This window comes from Diabrotica undecimpunctata, chromosome 4 (assembly GCF_040954645.1).
Source record: "Diabrotica undecimpunctata isolate CICGRU chromosome 4, icDiaUnde3, whole genome shotgun sequence".
NCBI lineage: Eukaryota > Metazoa > Arthropoda > Insecta > Coleoptera > Chrysomelidae > Diabrotica > Diabrotica undecimpunctata.
This window is the reverse complement of record NC_092806.1, coordinates 95903457-95922243: the sequence shown is the minus strand read 5'-3', so window position 1 is coordinate 95922243 and position 18787 is coordinate 95903457. Positions and strand designations below refer to the sequence as shown.

General features: G+C 32.2%; 1 protein-coding gene across 3 annotated transcripts in view; it reads right to left on the bottom strand.

Moving 5' to 3' along the window:
• Dhc62B (Dynein heavy chain at 62B) overlaps positions 1-18787 on the bottom strand; it is a 279647-nt gene that overhangs the window by 82014 nt on the left and 178846 nt on the right. For all 3 annotated transcript variants that reach the window (XM_072529938.1, XM_072529940.1, XM_072529939.1), the window contains 2 exons: positions 10475-10659; positions 8942-9143 (listed from right to left, as the gene is read on the bottom strand). In XM_072529938.1, the coding sequence (XP_072386039.1) occupies positions 8942-9143; positions 10475-10659 (387 nt within the window). The remainder of the gene's footprint in view (positions 1-8941; positions 9144-10474; positions 10660-18787) is intronic.

The window sequence follows — 18787 nt, the reverse complement described above, 5'->3', positions numbered from 1 at the left end:
TGGTGGGAACCACTGGTTCATTGTTTGTATTTTTACTTGTGCTTGGTTTTTGTTCCTGATTATCATCCCTTTGGGCTCTTCTGGATTGACGAGCTTTGATCTCGTCATCCATCATTTTTTTTGTCGTTTTTCGACAAGAGCTCGTTGTTTTTGTGCTACGCTCACAGTTTCTGTGGGCGTGGCTTCGTCGCTGCTTTTAGCAGTGGTTCCCTTTTTCTTCTCGGACTTCTTTGCTACTTAATGCCATCCCTTCTCACATGGATCGTTTTCAGGCTCCACGATTTTCGGTTTTTCGACCTTTTCGTGTTGCTTGATGATTTTTTCTGGTTTTTCGACCCTAAATTCATTTTGTCGGTTGCCACTCGTCTCGCGCACGCACTTTACGGGTGCCTTTGGCTCCTCCTTCTTCTCGGTTAGTTGCACTATTCGCGCAACTAATTCTTTATTTTCGCGATCCTTTGTTCTTATTTCCCTGCGGAGTTCTGATAGTTGTTCCATCAGTGCCTCTATTTGCCTGTTATGGCTCGTCTGCATTTCATCCATTTTTTTGGATGAGTAATTGTATATGACTTGCAGTTTCGTCCTTTTTTTGTTTCTCAGGGCTTTGCCCTGGGCTGTAGCATGGTCTTTTCACCGAGCTTTTCCGTCCTCTCTGCGCCGAGCATTGTAGACATTTGTAGTATCGAACATCAGACACTTCTTTGCAAATTCCGCGTTAGATCTCTCGTCCGCGTTTGACATAATGGCAATTTTGGAATTGATTGACTGAGGGTCAATCGCATCGTTACTACTATCTTCTTCCGAAAATAGGTAAACATTCTCAGCATCCATAACAGATTCCTATGAAATGGATGGAGATGGTGGGATGACAGGGATTGAGTCGGGAGCTGTACTTACAGGTACATACCCTGACTCGGTATAGGGAGATTGGAAAGGTTGTTCAACGAAGTGAGCTGGAGGCTCGGTGGTTTCAGCAGAAACCTACGACATTTGGGAGCTGTCTACTTGAAAGATCACTGTTTTTTGTTTGTCCACCCGATTCTGGGTGTCTTCCCAGGCCCTAGCACGGTTGTTCACTCCTGTTTCCAGGAGGGTTCCACTTGATGTTTCTTACTCTGTATGCGCAGGGGCCGTTTCTGTCCGACCTAGGTTCAAAACTAGGCCTTACAGTGTCATCCCTGGCGACACCATACAGATTTCCCGTATTTTTCAACGGAATGTTATTTGTTATAGCCCTCCGAGAGAGGCCTATAAAATCAGTCTCTCTGCGGTTTAAGCTAATAACAAAATACCATCCGCTCTTCGCTTTAATACAAGTCAAGTGCCTTCGCCACTAACGGTGTCTTACCCACCGTGGAGCTGAAAAGCCCCGTTGACGTCAGGTCAGTTGCTCCCTACTAAAGCACGTCCGCACTGTTCGACTACTCGAGTCGAACTTTTTTTTTTTTTTATTTAACTGGCGAGTGAAGCAAAAAGCTCAATTTTTAGGTGATCAAAAAAATAGTTAAGGGTCCGGGCCAAGAAATTCAATAAGTAGACATTATTGTATACATATAGAACTATCTTGATCGAAATTTTTATGTTATTTTAGATTATCAGGAAAACCTACTATCAGTTTACAAATGATAAAAAATGCCATTTTCGAAAAACTGACAATATTTAAATAGCTGTATCTTCCAATTTATTAGGTGGATTTTAATTTACCAACGTTCGTTTAAAAGGTTTTAAAAATCCTTTCATTTATCGGTTTTTACAATTTTTTCTTCGTTTGTTTAAATTTTGACAATTAATTCAAAATCATAAAGTTTTTTTTTCATTCTTCTTTTCCTATAAAATAAAACTTAGTTTCTGTGGGTTTTAGGTTATTTTATCAAAAAGTTGACATTATAACAAAAACAATATGAGATCTTGCAAGGTAAAATCGGTTCACTGGGCTCAGATATATAGTTCTTCAAATATAAGGTAAAAGGGCTCAAAAGGGATAAAAAAGTTCAGCAATTCGTTATATCTATAATATTACAGTTAATATTTTTAAAATTAATTTGAATTGTCACGCATGCTATAAAATTAAAATTATATCAGCGACAGATTATAGCAAATTAGAATGATCTGGATGCAAAACAACATGGCACGGTATTTGAACTCGACCCCAATCCTTAAATTTTTCATCTGCAACTGTATTGATATGGAAGTGTGAAAATTGTATAACAGAAGTAGATGTTAGCACAATGCACTTTAATGCAATTATGGCTCAGTTTGCTAATTTAAGTAACGCTATTAACGTCTAAACCACACAATTTAGTCAATTCTCAGTAGAAAAAATTGAAGCTTGCGTCTCAGAAATAGGAGTTCAAATAAGAGAAAACGAACAGCTGAACCTTAAAATTCAGAAAATAAAATCTGCTCCTACACAAAATATCCTGATAGAGCTGGCTGATAGAAAACAAACAGGAAAAAATGTTTTGCTAATGGGTGTTCCGGAAAATAATACAAAACCTAATAAAATTACAGCAACATTAATTTTAAATGTCTGGAGAATGAGATGTGCTGACCAGTTGGAAAGGATACAAATATCGTTTTTTAGAAAATTTTACATCTTAGTATCAATACACCTGATTGTCCTGTTAGATTGGAAACAGGAAGAGTCAAAATTCCTTATACTGTTTTTAAGCTTACATTAAATTGGCTCACCAAATTATCGCAATTGCATGATTTAAGACTTACTCTTACTTTTTTTTGCGTCAGCTTCGACTTACTTCAGTAAATAATTCAGTCAATGAGAACAGATACAACTGGGTCTTTTTGCGCGCCAAAACAAATTGTCGTATCAACGGAGTGCTATGATTGATTTGTTAAACGTCGTAATCCTCAGTTTGTCAATGCGTTTTCAAGAGTCAAGTGCGTCGTGGTATAGTGCAGTGTTTTTTTAACATTATTGGGTAAGTAATTTGTATTAGTTATAGCATTTTACAGTGCAACATAGTTTGTCTTGTCTAGTTTTTGATAAAATATTTAATGGTTTTTTTCTTGACCTTAAAATAAGTTAAGAAATCATGTTAAGTGAGATACGACATTTTACGTCTTCCTTGTTGTTTATAATCTATATTTTAGGCTTACGACATTTTGTAATTATTATTATATCACAAAACCTATAGGTATTTCGATTTTTTCGAATGTAATATTTTTTTTACTAGTTTTGAAACATTTTTTTATTTTATTATTTTATATTAATTTGAAATTTGTGTTTCAATGCTTTGACTCGAGCTAGTAGTACCTAATTTTAAATAGTGTTTCACACTAAATGCGACGTTAATCGTGAAATTGCCGTTTTAGTACATTGTTATAATGTGCAAACATTTTTTATTAGTTGTTTGATATTTTTAGGATGTCAGACCGAACAGCTAAAATTATGGTTCTTACCGCAGCTCTTAACTCAGATCAAAACAATAAAACCTTGGATGGTAATCAAGGGATTATTAAAATTAGCGAACTCTCAAACTCGGATGAACCTTCTTCAACTACTTTGAGCCTTAAATTAATAGATGAATCTATTGGCCAGCACGTCATGTTGGATCAGATTCCAATAATATATGAAGACATCAATGTTACAGCTAATAATTTAATAAATTACAGTGTAATATTAAAGGATTACTCTAAATTCGGATGATCGAGAAACTAAGAAAGGAAAAAATGAAATTATGGAGAAATTTTCGAGTGCACAGGTAAATGGCAATCATTATGAAAGTGTTAAACTCGGTATCAAATAATTTTTTTTTTCAGGAAGAACTGCAAGAAGAAAATATGAATGGGTATGGACGTAATGCAACAGGAATGTTTAAATGTGATGATAAAGAGGAAACTGATAATGAAATCCCGAGCGATTATGTACCAGATGAAGCAGACAATAGCAATACAGATGCACATAATAGCGACAATGAAAATTTTGTAACAAAGAGATGTATTAAAAGAGAAAGAAAAATAAAACGAACCAGATCGACATGGAAGAGAGAAATGAATAAGAAACTAAGAATGAAGGAGAAAGCATATAAATCTACTATGAATGATGAGCAAGGAAATGAAGTGAAGAGAACTGCTAGGAAATTAGGAGTTGTATATGAGTGCAAGTCGCTCGCGAAGTTTTTTAATAAAATAGATAAAGAAGTAAGAAGGGAAAGTTTTAAAAATTGAACTGGGAGAACAAAAAAAGTTATGTAACTCGCTTGTAACTTATGAAAAGAAAAAAATATGCTATGTTCAGACTGACTCTAGAAAACAAGGAACATTTTATTATCATCTCCAAGTGAGGAATGTAAAATTGAAAGTCTGCAAGAAAATATTTCTAAGTACTTTAGGAATAAAAGAAAGATTAGTTAGAGATTGGGTGATGAATGAAACTATCCATGGGATGCCAACGAGGAGGGAGGACAACGAACGACAAAACTTGATGATAGAATTCATAAACTCAATCCCAAAATTACCATCACATTACTGCAGAGCAAATACAAAAAAATTATACTTGCAGGAATCTTTCAAACATAAAACGAAGGTCTACGATTTATACAAAACACACCGTGAGGAACAACTAAGTTCAGCACTGTCTATCTGTGCCTTCATGGCAACATTGACTAAAATAAATATTTCTATTCATCAACCAAAAAAGGATCAGTGCGATATTTGTTGTTCTTACAAAGTAGAGGAAATATCTAAAGAAGAGTATAGGCATCATATAAAAAGAAAAGAACTTGCCAGAAGTGAGAAGGGAAAGGATAAGGAAGCTGCATCACGAAAAGAATGTTATGTGTTCACGATGGATGCGCAAGCAGTTAAGATGTGTCCAATGTTGTATGACAGCAAACTTTATTTCGAAAGCAAATTGCAAGTCCACAATTTTTCTATTTATAATTTAAACGATCATAATTGTGTAAATTACTGCTGAAACGAAGCAGAAGGTGAACTTGTATCATCGACATTCACTACCTGCATAATAAAGCACTTGAGGAATTTTGCCACGTCGAGAAAAAACCGGTGATAATTATTTATTCCGACTAATGTGGCTACCAAAATAGAAATGTTGTACTGGCAAACGCACTTTTGAAAAACCCCATTTTCATAAGAGAAGCTAGAAAAAATCCTTCCACTTTTTTAGTTCACTATCTAACTAACAAGTTCTCTATCAACTTGGATATTAGAGATACTTTTATATATCAATCTATTAGACCTGACCAAAAAACTGGTGATCCTACTGTTAATCATCTGAAATGTTTGCGGTATGGCCCAGATGGCATTATCTATTATAAAACAGACTACGAACAAGAAAATTATACAACACTTTCGCAAAGGCCATATAATTGTTCAACTGCAACCTCCATCAAACAACAATTATATAAACGTAGGATTCCCATTGCTAAGCAAAAATATGATCATCTTCAAGAACTAACAGCAGTTTATAATATAGGTAAAAAAGTTTTACGACGATCTTCCTTTCTGCACCAAAAAGAAAGATAATTAATTTATATCTTTTTTTTAATATGAAAATAATGTTAGTTAGTAACAGGCAGGATTATAATCTCTGTTTTCGTATATTTTATAATAAATGATAATAGTTGATAAGTACTTAGAAAGTATTATTTATAAGATCGTATACCACAATCAATTTGAGTACCAAATGTAACCCACTACGTTTAAAAAAAAAGTCAAGATTATACATGTTTGTGAAAAATGTTAGAGAATGAGTGAACTGAAATATAAAATCATCAAAATCAATTTCATATAAAGTTCTCCTAAAACCAGAAAGTTTTTTGTTTGCCCTGAACAATTGTGGTTATTGGGGACACGAAGTTTTGCACTTAAGCAATCTATTTATCTTGCAATATCTAGTAATCCTATAATTGCTACTTGTATTCTAGGACTATAATCTCTTAGATTAAAATAAATAAGCGTGAATGAGTTTTAAACACAGACTAAATTTATTCATGAAACAGTATACGTGGTTACCATTCTTTACAGATGAGTAATACCAACCATTGAATATAATATTTTGAGATATTCTAACAATAAAGAATTAAGAGAAATGTAAAAATTTAATACAGAACACAAACACAGAAAATTTTACAAGCAAATTATTACAAAAATAAAAGTTTCCAAGCCACAAGCGAACCAAGTCAAGGCTCATGATGGAATCCTTTTGATCGACAAATTCGACAAAGTAGAAGTACTAAAAAGGTACACTACTTAGGGGAGAAAGTAGAGCTAAAGTTAGAGATGATATAGAACTAGAACAGGGCAAAACTGAGCGATTAACTTTACCAACTTTGGAAAAAATAAATAAAGCAATTCAGTCTCTAGTCAGAAAGAAGACACCAGTAACAGATAACCTACCCGCAGAAATATTTAAATGTCGCAGTCAAACATTTTTGTTACACTTTTTTAGAAACTATTAATATATGTATGGCAGGGTTTACCAGAAGACTATAATACTGGAATTATATGCCCTATACAAAAAAAAAGGAAACGTGCTTGACTGTTTTAACTTAGTCATTTCCTTTGTTAATACGGCATACATAATTTTGTCGCTGATACTTAACGAACGATTGACACAGTGTACTGACAATATAATAGGATCATACTAAAGCGGCTTTTTGAAAAACAGATCTACGTTTGATCACATATATTCACGAGATACTACCATTACATCTTCGTGGATTTTAAGGTAGCGGAAGTGCGAGAAATATGTCAAAAGCAACATAGTGCAAACTTTATAAGACAATAATTTGCCCAGTGCTCACTTAAGAACCGGAAACATGGGCAATGACGACCCGAGATGAAGAGTTACTACGAGTCTTTGAAAGAAAAAGTATTAAGGACAATATAAGGAGGAGTTAACGAAGAGGGTCTGTGCAGAAGGCGATGTAGTTGCGAACTCCATAGACTTTTTGGTGATGCAGGTGTCGTAAAAACCATCAAAATAAGCGGCCTACGCTGGGTGAACTACGTTATGTGGAGGGATGAAAGTGATGGAGAAGACAGACACTCGACAGGAAGGATGGAATAATGATAATGGACACTCAAACTAACATCACGTTATGTTCAATTGTTGTTAAATTAAGTGAATAGCTGTACTATTTCAATAAAATGGTGCAAGGTATCTTTACAAATTAAAAAAAATCGTGAGTTGGTGGTTAAAATTATTGCCGCAATAAAACAATCCGTGAAGTGGCGCATGAACTTAGATAAAAAGGTAAAGGCCTGGGTCGTCCAAAACGAGTTTCTGGTAAAAATAGGAGAATATTGTAAAAGTTTGTAATAATGGCAAAAGAAATATTCCAAGGCAAATTACGGCTAAATATAATTATGAAACTGGATTATATTTGTCAAGGAAATGCAGTCGCAAGGTAACAATTTATTTTTTCTTGGTCGACAGAATATTGGCTTCATGTAATTTTTAATGACAAATTAAAATTCGACGTATATGTTGGTGATTACCGCAAACTAAATATTCGCACTAAGCATGACAGTAAAAATTCCACAGAAGTTATGATTTGAGATTGTATGGCAGTTTCAGGATAAGGATATTTTAAACTTCCTGACCTAACTGGCATTGAAACAGTATGGCATTAAGTGAGACAGACACTAAGGAACAACTAACAGCGAACATTATATGAACTTTTTTTTTTAATTATATTATATTCAAATAATTATTATTTTTCTCCTAACTTTTTCTCCAAATTCAAACGAAATATTAAATTATTATAATAAAATAAATAATATGTTTAAAAAAGTAATTGTATTTATATGAAATTATTTTAAAAAGAGATGTGTTAAAAATGAAAAATGAAAAATGAAAAATGAAAAAAAAAACACATGATTCAATATTGTTATTATTCAGATGATATTTATGACTTAAATTTGGCAGTCGTTGCGAATCGAATCTTTTGTTGACAAATATTATTTTAATTTTTTACTTCTCATTTAATGTCTCCATTTTGTTTTTGTTTTTCATACAGTTTTTAATTTAAACCTTCTTAGAATAAATATATGACGACTAGAAATGAAATGCTCGAGAGTAGTGAATACATGTAAAAACCGCTATTTGATGACGCTACCCGTGACGACGCTATCTTGTAGCGCTAGTTCCGTGACGACGCCATCTGGTAGCGCTAGTTCCGTGACGCCGGCTCAGCATTTTACTATAGACTTGTTATATTTTGCTTAATCTCTTGTTTCTTTTGCAAGTTTATGTCTGGTTTTGGCTCTTTATTTTTTGTTTTTTCATTATTTTTACCTTATTTTTAAATTTGGCTACAATGTGTGGTCGGTGGCAACATCTGCACCGGAGAAGGTTTTTGCACTTGTAATGCTATTTTGATTTCTTTGTTTACTCATTATGTTTTCTTATCTGATTTCTGATGCTATTATCTTTATTGTATTGTGGCAATTTCCTTGTGTATAATCTGCGAGCTAGTAGTTTATACCATGTATTCAGAACAATCATTCTGTTCTTGTGAGAACTAAAGTAGTCTGTCGCCTTTTTTATTCAGTCAATTTTCATGTTTTGAACTTTGTCTTTTTAAACTTTTGCATATAGTTCTCTTATTATTATCGTTATTTCATTTTTTTTTACGCTGCGTAAGACTTGTAGATCTTTATAGAACTGTCCTATCTCACTATCGGGTTTATCGATATCTCATAAAGTGTAATATTTTGTCTGGTTTGCGATAAATCTTCATATATGATCTTCATTCTGATATAACAACTATGCAGTTATATATAATAAGTGCAAAATATGTATTAATAAGTATTTATGTATAAAGAAAGTATAGTATAGGAAAAGTGCAGTATACGAGTATAAGACGGTATAAAGTTATGGTCTTCTAGGTTATATAAGTACAAATGCATTAAAAAACAGTAAAAAACAGACATTCAATTTATATGATCTATTTACCTTATACACTTTTTCATACATATCCATAGCTATGATCCATTTACATAATCCCTCAGCTGCACTTGAGGCTTTTGCTACTACAGCCGGTTTAAAGTCTTTGTGAGGTATATATTCCTTTCTTAATTTGGCAATAGCATCTGGCTTGATATTGTCTTTATCAAAATCTTTAAGTGTTTGTAAAAAATTTATATCGCCCAATACCCTATAAATAAAAAATAATTAGATAAATTCATAAATATGAGAAGCGAAACATTAGTACGTTTAGAGTACAAAAGTGCAAGAACCAGATCCAAGCAAAACATAATATTACAAAATAATTAACAGTGAGGAAACAAAAGCAAACACATACATACATACTTCGGAGAATGAAAAATCGCGAAAGTAGGGATATTTTTTAAACTTTAGAAACCTTTAGTAATATTAAAACTAATTTAGAAAGTATTATTGAAAATAAGTAGCAACAATATATTAAAAATTTGCTCATAAACTAAAGACAACAATACCAAACATAAGAATCCACCATCAATATTTTCGGAAGATTAGTAAAAGTCGAAAGCTTGGTACAGCAATTAGAAAATTAATAAATAGAGAAACTGCTGGACCAGATGGAGTTTAGCTTAACTTAACTATATCCATTGCTGGACATATATCTTTTCATCTGTCTCTGTCTTGTGCGGCTTTCATCCAGGTACTGCTAACACGCCTCTGCTCCGTAGTGCTTCTTGTCTTGATCTCCACTCGACAATACGTTTTGTCCAACGGTTATGGCGACGCGATTTTTTCGATGGCGTCTGTTGTTAGAGGCACCCATAATCTGGCGCTCCATAACCCTCTGAGTGACGCGAATCTTATTCACTACCTTTTTTGTGCGTGTTAATTTTTCTGCGCCATTAGTGAGTATAGGTAATACACTTTGGTAAAAGATTTTCCTTTTGGGGCATATGAGTAGGTCCGATTTAAATACATAGTTTAATTTAATAAACGCTGCCCAGGCTAATGCTATGCGACCTAGAAGCTCACATGTCTGATTATCTCTGCCCAACCGAATTTCATGTCCTAAGTACTTATACGATGGAGTCTGCACAATATCCCTACTATCAACAGCAATATTTCGAACACGAGATTAGTCAATAAAAAAAATAAATGAATACCACTAACATATAAAAATAGGTGCCATAGACCAGTGCACAAACTACAAGAAACTAATCGATGTGGCATCCCATGTAGGTTTTATGAAATGTAAGTTAAAGAAAAACTTGACGTGAAAAATTATTAGAGATAATCAAACCTGCCAGCTTATGTTTTACCCCCACGAAAACATAAGCTAATAAATTAAGAAGTATATGTATGACTAAAGAAGAAGAAGAAAAACCTACACATTAATATAAAAAAAATGAAAACAAACTGAATCTAAGCCTCTCAGAACAAAAAAGATTTATTTTGACCTTTGTTCAATACTGAACACAACAGAGTAAATGATATTTAATGATGAAATAACACGGCAGTCAAGAAAAAAATCTAACGTTTATTTACCTTTTACTTGGACCCCAATAATCCTGTATCATTCTTCCTGTTCCAGGTTCAGGTATTCGATCAGGCTTAATACCTTTTATTATGCACACGGCAGCCATTACTAGCTTAATGACTTCAGGAGGATTTTTCATAGTTTTAACTAATCTTATATCTGCTGGTTTTAAAGTATCCAATGCGGCAATGGCCTTAAAAAAGTTTTAAAAGTATTTTTTATTATATCCTCTTAACATCTATACAGTATTAAAAAATATTATTCAATTATTACTAATATTCAATTATTCAATATATATATATATATATATATATATATATATATATATATATATATATATATATATATATATATATATATATATATATATATATATATAATTCTTATGGATTAAGGGTATACATTTTTAAACCATTTGTAACCAGTAAAAACCTATGTATCGTACTTTACAACGCGTTCTCCACTCTCCATGTTTATTCACTCTACTAATATACTATATACAATATATACGTAAACGTAACCTCAAAGTTGATCACATGTGTTTGTTATGCTTGTAATTAATTTCCCTAATTAAACTAAAATAAGTGATTAAAAATAACTACTTTCGTACTGGTGAATATTGATGAAGATCTTTGGGTGAAAGTGGTTAGTTTAATATAGGTATATTATTGTTAAGACTTTATTTTACCGAATCAAAATTTTTGAGGTTATTTTGTTAAAATAAAATCTTGTAATAAATGCTCAAAACTCATCAATGACGAACAAATGGAGAAACCTTCTAGATGTGACAGCTGCCGCGTGGTTTTCCATTTGGAGAAGAAATGCTAAGGTCTTTGTGCAAGTGAGCAGAGAGCCATTGTCGTTCAAAAACGGATAATTTTGTTCTTCTGCGGAGATTTTATCTTAAAGTCTCCCACAGTATAGTAAAGTAAAGCTTGGCAGTTGAAACTATTAAAAACAATAGGCCAGATGTACCTGTATATTTATTTGGCGACTACAATTTACCACTAGCTTCTTGGGCTTACTCAAATGAAGGGAGCTTGCTCGTTGACTACCCACAAAACTATCCAGCAAAGCTGATATGCGAATGCTTCTTTTACCTGAACCTGAGGCAATCAAATATTATACCGAATCAACGTGGAGTATTTTTGGATCTCATTTTCCACAGTATTGAAGACTCTCAGAAACTGTCAGTGTATGAGGCAGTGAACACTTTGCTTCCCAATAATTTTCATCATGTGGCAATTGCTTGTGATCTTAGTTTTAATGGTAATGTTAAACCATTAGATTATAATACTACATATTTTGACTATCATAATGCAAATTTTGTAGGTCTAAATAATTATTTTTCTTCAGTTGACTGGAATATTGTTTTTAATGATTCAAATATTAATATCTCAGTAAATAATTTTTATGAAGTTCTTTCTGAAGCAATATCACTCTTTGTTCCGAAAAAAAAACATATAACTCTTCAAAATTTTCTCGTTGGTTTTCTCCAGATTTAAAAAAACTTGTTATTTCAAAAAACAAAACTGCTCATGCTAGATTCAATCATACTTAGTTAGCAGCTGATTATATTTTCAGATCTTAGAACACAATGAATAACATTAACCGATCAATGCTACAGATCTAATATCTCCAACATTGAGGAACCAATCTATTCACTCAGACTCGAAACAATTTTGGAACCATATAAACTATCTAAATAAAAGCTACGAAATTCCAAATGTCATGCATTTTAATAACTTGTTAGCTGAATCAAGCGAGGAAATAGCAAACTTGTTTGCGAGCCATTTCTCTAGTGTCTATTTTTCAGACAAAGTTAATTTAAGTAACTTCAATTTTAAAGTAAAAATTCTGTTGATATTCCATTTATCCAATTTTCACTTTCTGAAGTCTTTGAGTCTATAAATGGTCTAAAGGATAAACTGAGTTATGGCCCTTATAATATTAATACATATTTCTTAAAAATATGTGTCTACAGTCTATCCAAACCTTTACATGTATTATTTAATTTATCTTTGAGACTACACACCTTCCCTAGTAAGTGGCGTGACAGTTATGTAACTCCTGTATTTAAAATCATTTATTTAGAGACAATATAAAAAATTATAGGCCTGTTGTTATGTTATCTGAATCTCTTTATTATTGAGCAACATGGATTTAGGCAGGGTAAATCTACATCTACAAATCTTGTTTTGTATCATGATTACATTATCAGGGTTCACTTTCAATTCCTATCTTTGTCAGTTCAGGGGTCCTACAAGGTTCACATGTGGGTCCTCTTCTCTTTAATTTGTTTATTAATGATTATATCTGAGGCAATAAAAATTTGTCAGTTTTTGCTATTTCCTGATGATCTTAAGTTATATTTTAAAGTTTTAAATCTATCTGATTGTCCCAGAGTCCTGAAGGATCCAGCAAGAACTTACTTCCTTGTATCTTCCAGTCTCTTTCCAGTGGTCTCCAGTTAAATAAAGATAAGTGTTTTGTTACATCCTTTAGCAAATCTAAAAATAATGTTGTGTTTGACTATCACATTAATACAAGCCTTCTATCAAGAGTGACTAAAATTAAAGATTTGGGAGTGTTATTTGACAGTTCCTTGTCATTTATCCCCCATCAATAATTTGTTAAATAAAGTTTACCGAAATGTAGGTTTTATCACAAGAAACTCTCGAGATCTTTCAGTACCCACATATAGAATTTTATATCTTACGTTCGTCCGTAGAATCCTCTTTTATGCTTCTGTAGTATGGTCACCATACTATTTTAACCATATTCACACCCTTGAAAAAATTCAAAAAAACGGGTGTGGCAGTCCAGTGGGACTGCCAGTAGAAGTTATACTTCTATACACGCGTTCGCCGTTACAAATTTTTATATGAATCTATATGCACAATCATTACATATGTAATGCTATAGGTAAGAGAGAGCAGAAAAAGAAACATAATTAGGTATATAGGTATATGGTGCATCGTTTGCTGTATATAAACAACATTTGACTTGTAATAGGAGGATTTCATCAAAATATAATAATATTTTGATAACAATGTATATTTTTATTTTCATATATGTATGTATGAAAGGAATTGAATTCAAAAAAAATTTTTTACACACACTCTGCAGTAAAATTCATTGTTTATTTTGTTATTAATATAAAAATACAATACAATACACTGCAACATTATTCAATATAATAATACAATACAAATTAAAATGCAATAATCATAAGTATTTAAACATGACAATATACATAACTTACTTACGCATGTTTTGAACACGCGTCTAGAAGTATAACTTCAAAAACCAACAACTCGGATTATGTTGTAAATTTTCATTTTATTTTAAAATTTAGCATTTTTGCGTATATTACATATATTTAAAAAAATTAACGTGGGGTTTTTAAATATTTCACAAAAAAAAGGAAATTCATATTGGGATTCGAACTCACATACACCAGCGTATGAACCAAACACGTAAAATATTTGCCAATTAGACATGACACAAAAGTATTTCAAAATTGACAGTTCTCGGTCATACAGTAATTTATTGAAATTATTATTTTGAAATACAAAAGTCTAAAATAATTATGAACATTTAATAAATAATACAAAACATATCACATAAATAATAATATTAATAAATATTAGATATATATATATATATATATATATATATATATTGTTATGATATGTAAAATCGAGAAAAATATTGGTTTGTTTAAAAATATTTCAAAGTTCAAAAACATTAAAATAATTCAGATAAGTAGGATAATATCCAACAAACATTTCGAAGAAGGAAAGTTATTAAATTCTTGGATTACCTGTACTAAACAAAATGTAAGCTTTGCATAAATTATTTCTTTGTTATACTTGAGTGACCCGCATAATTTTAAGTGAAATCCAAAAACAATTGAACGGGGTTTTCCAAAATACATTAATGCAGTGATTAGAGACAAATAGAAGAGATTTTAGAAAGAGGTTTTTGTTAGTTTTTAAGAATTATAGAAAAATAATATTTGTAAATAAGTTTTAGGAAATTTTATAATTATAGGTAAAAATTTGTTTGTTATCGAAATGAAAAAATGGGGGAATTGTGACGAGTTTTGATTGGCGGAGATTGAAAAAGGTGGGATAGGTATGTAGAAATGAAAGTTTAGCTAGATTTAGGAGAGAGAAGATATAATCAGTTGGTTTTCCAAGTCTGTAAGACGAACAGTGATTGTTCTCTGGTGGTTCCCAAGAAGTAGCAAGCAGTAGTGTTGAATGTTAGTGAGTTTTTGTGGAGTTAGTGTATCTGACAGAAGCTGAAGAAGCAAAATATTGTAAGTCATATTTTCCTACTTATATTCCAAGAGTCACTGTTCAGGCCAACGAGAGATTCAGTTTATCGTAAAGAGAAGATATTCCAAGAGTCATTTTTCACTCGGGCCAACGAGAGATTCAGTTTATCGAGAGGAGAAAGGCTATCATAATTTGAATGATTGTTGCTTTTGAAGGAGATCATTAAGGACGATATACTTGCAACAATCTGTTGTAAGATTGCTGATTACATAGGGAGCGGTTGAGAGGAGATAATACAGTCTACAAGGAACAAGGATTTGGACCACTCATCATCAGAGAGAGATATTTTTGTTTTCTGCAGTTTTTTTCTTTTATTGATAACACAATTTTTACACGTAATTTAGAAAGGATATAAATATTTTGATTAAAAGAGTTAGAAGAGTTTGGGATTTTGAGTTTTCAATTAATATTTTTTGTACCATTAATTTTGATTGTTCACGTACGGAGAACAAAATTTTGAGAAACCTTATATGAGATTTGTTTATTGAAAACTTTTGAGTGTGAATTATTTCATTATTTTTATTTCAATATATAGTGTTAGATCATATGTGTTTTTTATTATTCCGGTATTCTCTGGACCTTACCTTTCACATGTAATAGTTTCGATATTGAAGCACGAATTTAACCCTGAGATAAAAGAATTAAAAATTGTGATAGAGTCATAATCATATCATTTAAATAATTTTAATTAATCAAAAAAATTAATTAGCTAATTATTGCTTGGCGCACCAAGACTTTAAATATCACAATAACTGGCTTCCAAAACGTGGGGCTTGAAAATATCGCAGCTTTACATTTGAAGGAAGGGAAAGAGATCTGGAATAAGTACAGGTGATCCAGAGATAAAAACATATAACATTGAGGGAATTTGAATTTGAAAGTATTTTGACAATTTTTCCAGGGAATATAAATTTGATTTATTGATTAATCGTAGTTAGTGGATATTTACTGCTATTGAATTATTTGATTTTATTTTCTTTACCAATCGTACATTTGATATTTATTTTGAATTATTTGAATTTTACTGATTGCATATTTGATATTTGTCGTGAAAATTTAATACATTTGGGGAGAAATATTGTCGTGTTCTGAAACATATAGAGTGTTGTAAAATTTCACATTTGGCGGGGACAAAAACAGTAACGAAAAGAAACAACATGTCGACCACAAGGAGTCAAAGCAAAATGCAAGAAAGGAAGGAGGATAACAGAGAAGAGGAAACAATTGTTGAAGAAGGATCGGATAATGAAGGAAATGTTACAATAGTTGAGGAGAAAAAAGAATTATCAGGAATAGAGAAATTATTAGCAATGATGCAAATACAGACACAAACAATGAATGAAACATCAAAGAAAATGGATAGAAATCAACAAGAAACAAAACAAACAATGGAAGAAAACCAACGGGAAACAAGACAGGCAATAGAACTAAATAACAGGAATATAGAGCAGCGTTTGGAAAACTATGAACAAGAAATTAAAGGATGTGTTGAGGGGATAAAGAAAGAACTGATACAACAGATAGAAGAAATAACCATAAAGAATGCAAAACAAGAGACAGAGATAAAAGATATCCAAAATACGATGAAGGAAATAAAGATTGTCCAGAAAAAGGAATTAGAACAGTTAGAAGAAAAATTTGAAATGGCGCTACAAGAAGACAGGAAGGAAGTAGAAAGAAGATTAAAGCAAAATGAAAAACAAATGGCAGAAATTGAACTAAGAGGGGTAGAGAGAAAAGAAGTTATCATCCATGGAACAAGCGAGGCGAAAATACAATTTGGCGGGGATATTCGGAAAACACACCCAGTACCGTTTGTTAAAAATCTGAAAACCAAATTACAACATATTAAATATTTTGACGATTGCAAAGAAACAATTAGAAACCATTTGAAAGAAGGAGCAGCGTTATGGTATGAAAGCAAGGAAGATGAGTTTGAAAATTGGACAGATTTTGAAAATAAATTTCTCAACTATTTCTGGGGGAAAAATAAACAGAGAGAAATCAACCAAGAGCTACAGAATGGAAAATATCACGAAAAAATGGGAATATCTGAAGAAAGATATGCTTTGCAGATATATAACAATTCAAAATATCTAGAATACAAATATTCTACCGAACAGCTGGTAGAAATGATCAGCAGACATTTTGAGGAAACGTTGGAAGATCACGTGATTTTGAGAAACTATCAAGATATTGATAGTTTGTGCCAATTCCTTCAATTAAAAGAAGCGAAAAGAAAAGAAATGAGAAATAGAAGACAACAAGACCAATATAATGGACCGGAAAGAAGGTATTCATCAAATTATGACCAGAGAAACCGACATCCCAGATCAACAAACGAATATAGGCCGAGAAATTACAATAATTACAATAGACAACAAAATTACGATAACCGGAATGATACACAAAATAGAACAAATGAAAATCACAACAGGAATAGAGATGTACAAAATCCTCCGAATAGGAATACGAACGAACAAAGGGACGATAGAAATAATCAGAGATTCCAACGACAAAACAGAAGAGAGATGAATCATGTGGCAATAGAAAAGGAGGAAGAAGAAGTATTCAATGAATCCAGACAGGATTTTCAATAAGGCATCCACTAAACAAAAGTAAAAAACTCTCCGGTATATTTTGTCACCCGAGAGAGTTTATACAGTTGGCGGGAAACGAAAAACAAAATTCTAATTCCAATCTAATATTTTTAGATGCATTTATAAAACATAAAGCGATTAAAATTCTGATTGATTCTGGATCGGAAATTTCGTTAATCAATAAAAAACTAGTAAAAGAATTAAATATGAACAGATTTGTGTATAAGATTCCGAGGGTTGCTTTAGTGGGTGCAAATAATAAAAAATTGACGACAGTAAACGAAGGTTTAGGAGTACGGATCAGAGTGGGAGACCAATTCTATATTATGCAATGTGTGGTGATCGAAGATCTAAATCATGATGTGATAGCGGGAATTGATGAATTGAGTGAAAAACATATCACCATCAATTTTTCGGAAAATCAACTGGAAATCAGAGCAGAACCAGACAACATAGAAGAAGAAAAGGAAACAGATAGGAGAAAAGTTTTTGAAAGGATAAATGGACAAGAAAAACATAAAGAAATCAATATGACGTTAGAGGATAAATCGAAAGCTCAAGAAAAAAATCAATCCGAAGAGGAAAAGAGAATAAAAAAAAAGAAGAAGAGTTCGAAAAGAAAGCAGGAAAAAAAGGAAGTTATAAGCAGAAAAATGGAAGGAGCCGAAACATGTAGCTCGGAATACCAGATAGAAATTAAAGATAAAGAAAAAATAGAAGAAGAAATAACGGAAGAGGACAGAGAAGAAATGGCAATTATGGACGAGAATCCAGAATTTTGTGAAGAAGTAATACGGACAGTGAACACATGTGAACAAACTGAGGATGAAAGAAAAATAATATGTGGAGAAAACATGGAGAAGGAAATAGAGAAGATTTTAGAAAATTATGGAGATCTTATTAATGAAGAAAGCCGAGTGGCTAAAAATTATGAACATTCTTTTAAAGTTAAAAACTTAGAAAATTTTAAATCGAAAACATATCCAATCCCGTATAAATACAGGCAAAGCGTCGGACAGGAAATTGAAAATATGATCAAAGACAAGGTGATCGAAAGATGTGACTCTCCATATATCAACCCGATAGTATGCGTAAAAAAATCAAATGGTGATTTGCGATTATGTTTAGATGCAAGAAACATTAATTCGCACACAATCGCGCAATACGAAGCGCCTTTGAACATAGAAGCCATTTTTGGACGAATCACAGGATCACACATTTTCTCCAAAATCGATTTGAAACACAGTTTTTGGTTAATACCTTTGGCAGAAAAGTGTCGAAATTATACCGCTTTTTCTATCGACGGAGTGGTGTACCGATTTAGGGTAGTACCATTTGGACTACAAAGTGCATGCGCTGCTTTGGTTCGCGCATT